Source organism: Mandrillus leucophaeus, unplaced genomic scaffold (assembly GCF_000951045.1).
Source record: "Mandrillus leucophaeus isolate KB7577 unplaced genomic scaffold, Mleu.le_1.0 Scaffold431, whole genome shotgun sequence".
Taxonomy (NCBI): Eukaryota; Metazoa; Chordata; class Mammalia; order Primates; family Cercopithecidae; genus Mandrillus; species Mandrillus leucophaeus.
Window position 1 is genome coordinate 606232 of NW_012104599.1, and position 11069 is coordinate 617300.

Consider the following 11069-nt stretch of genomic DNA (forward strand, 5'->3'; position numbering starts at 1 on the left):
CCCAAAAGCCCCCGACCCCAGCCGGCCCGCGGGAGCCGTCACCCGCGCTTGAGCGATTGCCCCACAGGAAGTGCAGATGTGGCTGCCCCTCTGATTCACTCCAGCTGCTTGGGGCCTGGAAGAAAGGCGGCTTCCTCTCCTGGAAATGACTGCGTTAGCAAAAGTCCTCAAACAATTCCATTAAAAGGCGGAAAGGGAAAGACGAGAACGAGGTCCCGAAACGCTTTTCCAGGGTCCTTCCCACTGAATTGAAGTGTTCCCAACACTCGGAATCTACGTTAGGAAGACTAGAGTCATTTGATTGTGTGACCATTTGAGGTGATGTGGCCCCTTAAATGTGGTTACAGCTAAGAATAAATCCTGGAGCTGTGTCCTACAGTGATGTAGTCATTTTGAACACTAAGCATGGGCATTTTGGTGGCATTACTCTTCCCTTCCGAGTTGGGAAACAAATGTGAAAATGTCCCGTGTGAAGACCTTCTTTGTCTTAATCAGTGAAGGAGCTGAAGGTCAGGCACTGATGTAAACATTGCAGTTAGAGCAGCAAAAACTCAGAAGGTTGGAGATACATCATCCAAAATGGCTCTAATCGGTAGGGGACCACCCAGCTTGGAAAAGAATATAACATTTCCAATCTGTCACTGGTTTTTGAGCAATCTGTTTGTCCCCTGATCTCTGTGCACTAAAGATAATATACTATTTCATGAGATAATCACTGTTTTCTGGGCTTTGCTCATTTAAAAGCAGGAATGTTTCCACAGGTGAGAGGAAATGGATTGGCAGAGAATCTGTTTGATGAAACTCTGGGTGCATCTGCGTAAAAAGGCTTAGGGTGTGCCTGTGGACCCAGGACTTCCTTTGTAGCTTGTCACTGCTCTTACATATGTGAATCCGGAAGCATCCTGTTTCCTTTAGCAACAGAAGGCTGTTTGGACACACTTCTTTATTCACATCTTCACTCAGGATTCCTAATTGTATCCACAAGCCTTTTTGCATTACAAACCTCATTCATTCATTCATAGATGTTAAAACACTGCTAGGCTCTGAGGATCAACAATGAATAAAACATAGCTGCTACTATATCAAGCAACTTACAGTCAAATGAGCATAACAGACAGGAAAGCCATGTGATGCGTTACATGAGAGAGGCACATGCTAGAACATGCAGGAGCAGAGAACAGGGGCAGGCATGGTCATCAGACCAGTGATAGCCGAAACATTTACACCCCACTCCAGCCTTTGTCTACTGAGTAATAGAAAGAAGTTAATGGCGCGTGGGTCGGAAATCTAGCTCCTGGCAGGATAGAGATACTCCTGCCAGGGAGAGAAAACAAACCTTTCCGGGAAGGTGCCAGTATGGATGATGTGAAGAAAAAAGAAACAAACAAAGCAAACAAACAAACAAACAAAAACACCGGATCCCTTAGCCCCAGGCCTTGGCATTAGGGAAGCGGTGTGATATATAACCTGCTTTCCGGCTCAGCATTCACGCTTGTCATTTAATCACCCCTAACCTGCAATGAACTCACAAAACAATAAATTGCATTCCCATTTACAAAGTATGTGTAGGTGCCCCAAGACCACTATTTTCTCTTGATGCACAGCCTAGTAAATGTGGTTTTGTCCAGCACAGGGAACAGGGACTGAGGACCTTAGCAAATATGGGTTATCCCCCACCGTTGGCCTTGTGGTGTCATAAATTATGAGGTGCATATATATTCCTGCGGAGGTCATCCTGGAATGATCACAGTCCAACATGCCAGAGCTAAATACTGTTTTTAGGTGTGGAATCTTCGTGTCTGTGCTGAGTCATGAGCTTCTGAGCCGAACCTAATTATATTTATGTCGCATTGGCTAGCAATTACTTCTTCTGTTCTAAGAGAGGAAAGGGAAGAAAAAAATATTAACATGCCCAAATTACAATGAAAGGAAGTGAGTGGGATGCTGGGCTCTGATGTTTGTGGCCAGGCAGAAAAACTCATGTTTTGTCAAAAAGAGGAAATTAGACGTTGTGGTCCAGGGTCCTTGGGGAGGGGGAGATCAAGACTGGTCACATTCAGCAGCCAGGCAGCCAAGTACGCACACAAAATGCACAGCTTCCTAAGGGGTGGACCCAGGCTTTGTGGAGGCCTAAAATGATATAATTTTGGAGGCCCTCTTTAAGAAAAAGAGTACACAATTACAAGTGTAAATTAGGTAACAAGGTTTTAGAATAGGTGGAGGGAGTAGGGGACATGAAAGCTGAAGCTTCACTTATTAGCTTCACTCTAAATAAATCCACCCCTGAGCCTCCTCATATAACACACTTACGAGCCTGCCACTCCCATCCCCATTTCCCTGGAGAAGGCGAACTTCAGGCTATTAAGGCACAGGGGGTGCGGTTTATGAGCAGAGGCAATAAAAACCAAAGACATAAGACCGTGCCAAACAGTGACTCAAGCGGGCTATGAGAAGTGTCTGCAAGTATTTGAAGGGTGTAAGCACAGAGAGGGGAAAATAATTGTTCACTGTTCTGGGGTGGAAAGACAATGAAGATACAATTAAGTAAAGAAAAATGTGCACAAAACTCATCAGGAAACATTGGCTAACTGTATTTTCTGATACCGTGGAGTTGTATTTCCCATGGGAAGTATATGAGGATCTACTGAGTCACTGAAGCTGGAACTGGCCGCACACACACACACAAAAAAAGTGCTACAGGAAACAATCCTACAAGACTCCTATAGGGAGTGGCTGGATGCCCCAAAGTTCAGCCTGAGCCCTGAATTCCACAGGGCTGACACATGGCATTCTGTAGATTAGCAGGCAGGGAGGATGCCAAATTTAAAAAAAAGGATCCTATGAGGAGGAGCAGCCACCTCCACCCACATTTTGCCGACTGGTGGGGGAAGCACGTGACGGAAGCAGAAACGATGAGGGGATAGCGCCACCCAGCGTTATGATGAAAGTACTAGCTAGGAAACCAACAGCCGATGCAACTGTAAAAAAAAAATAAAGAACACAAAATTCCTGCTTCTCCTCCCAAAGGAGAGTGGATTCTGTCACAATAAATAAAGGGTTGTTTGGGTGATGCAGAAAATATGCTTGAACATGGCACATGTTTATCAAATTTGCTTGTTAACATCAGTCTGAGGAGAGCAGACATTACAGGTGACAAAAGCAGGATCCAAAGCAACTCATTCAGCTAGAACGTGGACTAATTCAAACAGTTAAGTTCACAAGAACCTGCCTTTGATTCCCTAAACGAACTGCACAAATATAGAATGGGAAAAATACGACCTCATGGCTAGTCTGGAAGAGGGGGAGGAAGGGCCAGGTGGGATACAGAGGGTTTTATTAAATGTAAGCCCAAAATGAGTCCAACAGGTACCATTTTACATGAATTCCCTGGGTATATATTAAGAACTTTCTAAAATTCCCAATCCCTGGGCCTCGTCCAGAACTATTATGAAATCTCAGGGTGGATCCAGGAATTGGCATATTTTCCAGACTTCCAAAGGTTGTTCTGATACTCCATCAGAACTGAGAACAACTGCTCTAAAATGAAAGTGAGAACCTTTAAGGAAGTTACATTTAAGACAAATGCAGCAGTTATAATGGAATATAGAAAGAGTTGTGAGAAGGCCGGGTGCAGTGGCTCACACCGGTAATCCCAGCACTTTGGGAGGCCAAGGTGGGAGGACTGGTTGAGCCCAGGATTTCGAGACCAGCCCGGACAATACAGTGAGACCCTGTCTCTGCTAAAATTAAAAAAAATAATAATAATAAGTGTTGTGAGAGAGGTAAAGTGTGACAAGGACCATGAGGAGGGAACTGTATGTCCTAGGGAGAAAAGAAACATTTTCAAAGAGCGGATGACTTTTTAGACTAATTTCGTTGAGAGGCAGGCAGTTCACCAGATAAAAAGAGACTGAAGGCATTCCAGGCAGAAGGAAGAGCATCAGCAAAGGCTTGGAGGATGAAAGTCCATGCAGCGTTTAGGGACTCACAAACAGTGGCAGAATCTCTTTCAACGTTGGTGTCCCAATTAATTTGCACTTTTTTTTTCTTTTTTTTTTTGAAATGGAGTCTCGTTCTGTGGCCCAGGTTGGAGGGCAGTGGCACAATCTCGGCTCACTGCAACCTCTGTCTCCCGGGTTCAAGAGATTCTCCTGCCTCAGCCTCCCAAGTAGTTGAGATTACAGGTGCCTGCCACAATGCCTGGCTATTTTTTTTTTTTTTTTTTTTTTTTGTATTTTTAAGTACGGACAGGGTCTCACTATGTTGACCAGGCTGGTCTCGAACTCCTCACCTCAAGTGATCCAACTGCCTTGGCCTCCCAAAGTGCTGGGATTGCAGGCATGAACCATCGGGCCCAGCTGTTTGTACAATTTTGAGGAGAAAAAGAACAACTTGTACTTCTGACTGACTGGTGGCAAGAAGATATGCAAACGACCCCTTACTGGTCTGTCAGATTACTTTCTCAACATTTTAGAAACTCTTTTTTGAAATATAAAATATTGTCATTCCTTTGCCTGAAGGTTGGGAGAGGAATGATAAATAGCCATGGCCTTCCGGATCCTGGAATTCATTTATCTCCAATCCTATCTGCATCCTCACCCCATCCCCAGCCAACACTCTCACTCAGCATTCCATGTGTAGAGGAGATACTTAATAGTACTTATTCTAATGTTCTAACTGGAAGGTGGAGACCACCCATGGAACAGGGAAACTATTTCCTGTTCATGGCTCCGTGAGGCCCTGACATTGCAGAGAACAGAGTTTCTTCAAAGGGCTGGGAAACCCTACTCAAGGGAAGGTAAACTTCTGCAATAATGGTGACCTGCCATATCTTCATGTCTGCCATAAATTCAAGCCCAATCCATTCACTCCAGTTACCTACAGAATGGCAGGCAGTGGAAACTAAACCATCATTTACTTTTTAAGGAAATTTTCCTCTGCAAATTGCAGGTCCTTGCTTCTTTATGCTTAATCCCAGATCCCCATTGGCAAGCTCTCTGGTGTAATCTCCCAGAACAGCTGGGCCCTGATTGCCTTGTCAATTATTAAATGCCCATGTTCCCTGTAAGGCAGCATTTAATCATGAGGCACTCCAAAGAATATGAGATAGAAAGGGAGGGGTAGGAGGAGAGGAAGGAGGGTAGGAAGACAGTTTGTATTCTTGCAACGTTAAACCAAAGGGACTTGGAGTGCAGATGGCATCCTTCGTTTCTTCCAGACAAGCTGCAAGACGCTGACCGTGGCCAAGGTAACCGGCTTCCCCTCATATTGCTCAAGGGATGCAGTCTACGGCTATTTTGTACCTGGCTCTTTTTATGCACCTGCCTCATCGATCTGTTGTCCTTTCTAGCCTATGCTAATTCTGGGTTACTCTGTTGATATATGTTGATGGAAGGGTTACTGATTATACATTGGCGCCTACGCACTTCCTAATGATCTAAGGGCCCAAGTGTTAGAGAAACCACTCTGTCCCTTTTCCAGAGAGTCAAGAGTCACCTTGGCATAGGATCTGTTGCATACGCTAAGACAGAGTTGTTCTTACGGTCATTACTTCTTCAGAATTACTTTATGGAAACCATTGCAAAATTAGATTTGTTCTTCCAATTCAAGAGGTAATTGGATCCTAGCAGGGAAAGGCATGTTTGGGGAAAGGAGTAAAGTATGTGACAAAGGGCATGGTACTATAGGTGTTGAAGATAATTCTTGAAAATTCTCGAGTGAAATTATCATTTGATATCAAGAAGATGATTTTTGAATGAGGTTCCTTGTGTCTCTGCCTGGTGGACACTCCTTCTGGAAGGAACCTCTTTGAGCTTCAGTCCAAGCTCTTTTTTATTCTTTGTTTCTCAAATTGCCTCTTCCTTAAATTGGTTGTCACCTTGTTGCCACAAAGTGGGTGTATCTTAGCACGGGGTTCATTATTCTTTCTTATTTCTGAATAACCCCGAGAATAACTTGCCAATATATATATAACTTGAAGTGGATTGAATGTGGAGTAAAAATCTTGCAAGTGTAACTGGAAATGGATTGAGTGTGGAGTTAAAATCTGACATGATAATTGACAAATTTCCAAACCAGACTGAAAATGATTGTTGGAAAATGAATGCTGAGGTCACAAAAGTTAGAATTGCCTAAGTCTTTAGGTCAGCCTTTACACTAAATAGTTAGTGAAGATGTTTTACCTGGAAATCCATTTCTTATTCAAGCAATGTAAGAATTATTAGAAAAGGATGACTCACAGTAAGAGAATGATGACTAAAACCAATAGGATTTTCGTAACTAAAACCAAGATGAAAACATTTTAGGAAAGGGGAACTGGGCAACATAGGACTTCAGTGTCTGGCAATAGAAAATCTTCCCTCCTCCCAGATGCTGCAGATAATTTGTCCTTAGTCAAGGTCACCCAGAGTCTTGCAAGAACTGACAATTCTTGGCAGAGTTCATTTGTTGAGTGCTTTTAAAAGTAAAATCATATTAGCAGATTGCTTTTCAGAAGTTGTCTTGATCATGTTTTGTATATTGGTTTTACATACATATGATCTTCGTGTATTTCTTATTGCCATAAATAATAAGCACTTTGTGATATGCACTGTCTTAGTCCCTGGAAATTCTGAAGAACAAATTGTTTCATTTCTAAGGTAAAGTTCTCTGTTAATGTAGAAACATTAAGTTGGGCGTGATAAGGGAGGGAAATTTATGGGCCTGTCCATTTAACTATGGTTTTATTTATGGCTCTTAAGCTAAGCAGATTTAAGTCTGATTAATTCTGATATGAAGGATCCCCTGGAAAGCTCAAGAAGGTTTACTTTAAGAAGCGTCTGTCAGCAACTAAGCATGGGCTTCTTTTCTGTTCAGTGTGCATTAATATAACTGTATAAACTGCTCTAACACAAAGTGAGAGACTTGCCAAATTACTTCTCTAAGTCAAATTAACTCTGGCTCCAAGCCACCACTCAACAAAGTTGGCAGTCTAATACTGGTCATATTTTAGCTTGCCCTCCTATTCTCTTAGGCTGAAAATGACAGAGAGAGTAGGGGCTCCAGCCAGAGCCATCCGGGGGGCTTCAGTTCTTTCGGCAGCCTCCTCTATGTCCCCACTGTGAGGCAGGCACTTCTGCACCAGGCTGGAAGACACCGCCCTCCAGGTTCCTCTCCACCGACCAAGGGTTTGGCTGCCGACACCCTACCCATGGCTTTGTGGACACCAAACCTGCTGTCCAGCCTACACAGGCACCACAATTTCAAATGCGAGCATTTGGTTCACTGCCCTCATCCCAGTAGGTTCACTGCCCTCTTTTATCCTCCAGGCCCCAAAGCATCCATCTGCTTCCCCCGGAGGTTTCTAGTTTAATATTCATTGCCATACTCCTTTCAGAGGAATCTATAATGCAGGGAAGAGGACACCAATAGCTCACTACATTGTTACAATAGCAAACGCTTCAACAAGTCAGTGCTACTAACTGTCAGTAAAGACAAAGCCAAAAACGATTACCACGAAGAGCATTTGGAATGCTCCCAATTCTTTTTTCTAAACTTTTATATAAAGTTGAGACTTTATATAAAAGTTTTCCAGAAGTTGTCAATTGCCTTGTCAATTATTAATTATATAATTATATATTTATATATGTGTATATATTATTTTATATAAAGTTAAAAGTTTATATAAACTGTTATGTAAAAGTTTATATAACCAGCCAGGCGCAGTGGCTCACACCTGTAATCCTAGCACTTTGGGAGGCCAAAGCGGGCAGATCACCTGAGATCAGGAGATCAAGACCAGCCTGGCCAACATGGTGAAACTCCATCTCTACTAAAAAAAAAATACAAAAAAAATTAGTTGGCGCTTGTAATCCCAGCTACTCGGGAGGCTGAAGCAGGAGAATCTCTTGAACCCAGGAGGTGGAGGTTGTGGTGAGCCGAGATTGTGCCATTGCACCCCAGCCTGGGCAACAAGAGTGAAACTCTGTCTCAAAAAAAAAAAAAAAAGGTTTATATAACCTCTGACTGAGGTCATTGCTATCTGATGCTTATTCAGAACATCCTCAATTTACTCAGTCGTTTAGTATTGAGTGTCTAATGTGTAAAATACTGTGCTAGTTGCTGTGGGAAAGATATAATCACAAAGACACATTTGCTACCTAATGGCAGCTTGAAATCTTGAAAGCTTGAAGACATGACCAAAAATAAATATGAAAAGAATACCATTAAGAAGGCACATACCACAGTCCTTGAAGCCCTTCCAAGCCTCACTTCCCATGCAAGGTACTGTTTAGGGGATGTCCCTGAAGCAGATGGGGCTTGGAGTGAGCCTCAGAGGGGCAGGACTTCAGTAGACAGGGCCTGGCCAGCAGTGGTATTAATATTTGCAGCAATCCACCTTCTCTCTCTCTTGCTCAATCCACTGGTCCAAGAACTCCAGGTAGTGGCTGCTGGCAGATCCATCACTGCTACTCAGAATGATCCCCCTGCTGTTTGTTGGTGGGGTCATTATGGCACTTACCATAAAGGTACACACACACACACACACACACACACACACACACACACACCCCCTCCCTAGGATTTGCCAGCTGGAGGCTCTGTTGATTCTACTCTCACCATTTGAAGCAGAAATGGAAGATTTTAACATGTTCACATCCAATTCATTCTGACTTCTGCATTCGTCATTCTAATTTGTCCTATCTGGTGGATCACCTTTATCCTACTTCTATGCAGTATCGCTGCATATCATGCCCAGAGACCAGCCCCTGGCATTCTATCTATGCAAATCACCGCTTTTCTGCGGTTGGACCTGTGTAAGGTTCAACTCGAAGCAGCATCATCCCTGCATTGTGTAGAGGCCAGGAGAAAACTTTCCCTTTGCCCTCCGAAGGTTCACTGAAAATCACTGACAAGAGGCAGATTAATAGGAGAAAAAACATACAAGTTTATTTGATCATAGTTTCACATGACAAGGGAACCTTCAGAATGAAGACCCAAAGATGCAGGAAAAATTGTCTGTTTTTATGCTGAGTTTCAAAAAAGTATGGACAGTCACGTAGAAATATGATTGGACATCAAGGGCATGATCTACTGTTTCTTTGTTTATTGATTGTTCTTTATTTTTTAGAGACAGATAGTCCAGACTGGGGTGCAGTGGCACAGACTGCACTCTGTAAAACAGACTTTAGAGACAGTCTGTTGCCCAGACTGGAGTGCAGTGGCATGATCATGGCTCACTGCAGCCTCGACCTCCTGGGCTCAGGTGATCCTCCCACCTCAGCCTCAAAAGTAAGCTGGGACTACAGGCACGCACCATCATGCCCGGCTAATTTTTCATAGTGACAGGGTCTCACTATGTTACCCAGGCTGGTCATGAATTCCTGAACTCAAGCAACCCTCCCACCTCTGGGAGGGATTACAGTGCTAGGATTACAGGCGTGAGCCACTGCATCTGGCCTGATCTAATAACGTTAATAGACCGTGTGGGGAAACCCAGCAAGCCCTGCTTCTCGTTGGCCTCTGTGAGCATTTCTTCCTTCCGGGTGCGGGGCGCGACCCTCTCTGGAATGGGGGTCTTATGACCTACAGTCACACAAGCTAGGTCAGAAAACTTCTTCAGGGTCCGTTTGTACACGGAAAGGCAGAGGGAAAGTTAGAGTACTATTTTTAGGTTTTATGGCTGACTCTGGGGAAAGGGGCTCTGGTTTCTATGACCCACCTTGAGGAAGAGGGATCCTAGTTTCTGTGGCTAGCCTCGGGCAAGAGTGGGACTGAGACAGGAGGACAGGAGAAGGTCAGAGACAGCTGCTCTGAGGCCCCCGTGCGGGCATATGGTTTTCTGAGACCCTCCAGGTGCTGGCTGCAGACCACTCCTGAAGCCGGGCTTCCATGCGGCCTCTGGAGAAAACTGGCAGAGAAGGGTTGTGCCTATCCACCTTGGAGGGGTATGGCTTGAGCAGAGGGAGCACAGGGAAAGGCGGCCAAATCTCCGAGGCGACTCTGAGTCAAGCTCCCTTGCTCCCTTCCCTTCCACTTGTGCTTGTCTATTACAGATGGAGCTCGCGAAGGCCTTCTCTGGCCAGCGGACACTCCTATCTGCCGTCCTCAGCATGCTATCACTCAGCTTCTCCACAATATCCCTGCTCAGCAACTACTGGTTTGTGGGCACACAGAAGGTGCCTAAGCCCCTGTGCGAGAAAGGTCTGGCAGCCAAGTGCTTTGACATGCCAGTGTCCCTGGATGGAGATACCACCAACACATCCACCCAGGAGGTGGTACAATACAACTGGGAGACTGGGGATGACCGGTTCTCCTTCCGGAGCTTCCGGAGTGGCATATGGCTATCCTGTGAGGAAACTGTGGAAGAACCAGGTAGCCTAAATTCTGGGATATAAGAGCAACGGGGTCAGGGTGGGCAAGAGATCTAATGCAGGCATGGAAACCAGGTAGGCCCGCTTAGGGCTGGGGTTGCCCTGGGAAGTGCAGCCCACACCCCAGTGGGCCTCACCTCCTTCTCCCAGCACAGAACCTTCCACCTCTGTGTAGTGTCCTTCTCTATGGCAGCCCCTTTTAATAAGGTTGGCTTTTCACTTCCTCCCTCTGTAGTAGACTTGTGGGTTCAAAATAGCATGTTAAAAATAGAATTAACCTTAAAAGTTTCATTTAGACCATTCACATTATGAGAATTTCCAGTCTAGAGACCTAGAATTGCTGTTTAGAAACAAAACGGAGAGGAATATTGTAGGAAAGCCCTAGCTCTGCTCAACTGTGACCTCATACAAATAACTTTGTTTCCTTCTTTTTTTTTTGACACGGAGTTTCACTCTTGTTGCCCAGGTTGAAGTGCAATGGCACCATCTCGGCTCACTGCAACCTCCGCCTCCCAGGTTCAAGCAATTTTCCTGCCTCAGCCTCCCAAGTAGCTGGAATTACAGGCATATGCCACCATGCCCGGCTAATTTTGTATTTTTAGTAGAGATGGGGTTTCTCCATGTTGGTCAGGCTGGGCTCCAACTCCCGACCTCAGGTGATCCGCCGGCCTCAGCCTCCCAAAGTGCTGGGATTACAGGAATGAGCCAGCGTGCCCG

The 11069-nt window shown here is 44.8% G+C and overlaps 1 protein-coding gene across 9 annotated transcripts in view; it reads left to right on the plus strand.

Moving 5' to 3' along the window:
- The window catches only part of GSG1 (germ cell associated 1), a 19387-nt gene that overhangs the window by 2476 nt on the left and 5842 nt on the right, over window positions 1–11069 (plus strand). For 5 of the 9 annotated variants that reach the window (XM_011993618.1, XM_011993614.1, XM_011993615.1 and 2 more), the window contains exon 2: window positions 10035–10353. In XM_011993618.1, coding sequence (XP_011849008.1) covers window positions 10035–10353 — 319 coding nt within the window. Of the gene's footprint in view, window positions 1–5040; window positions 5249–10034; window positions 10354–11069 lie in introns of those variants that run through there. The other 4 variants (XM_011993620.1, XM_011993621.1, XM_011993617.1 and 1 more) reach the window with 1 other exon arrangement.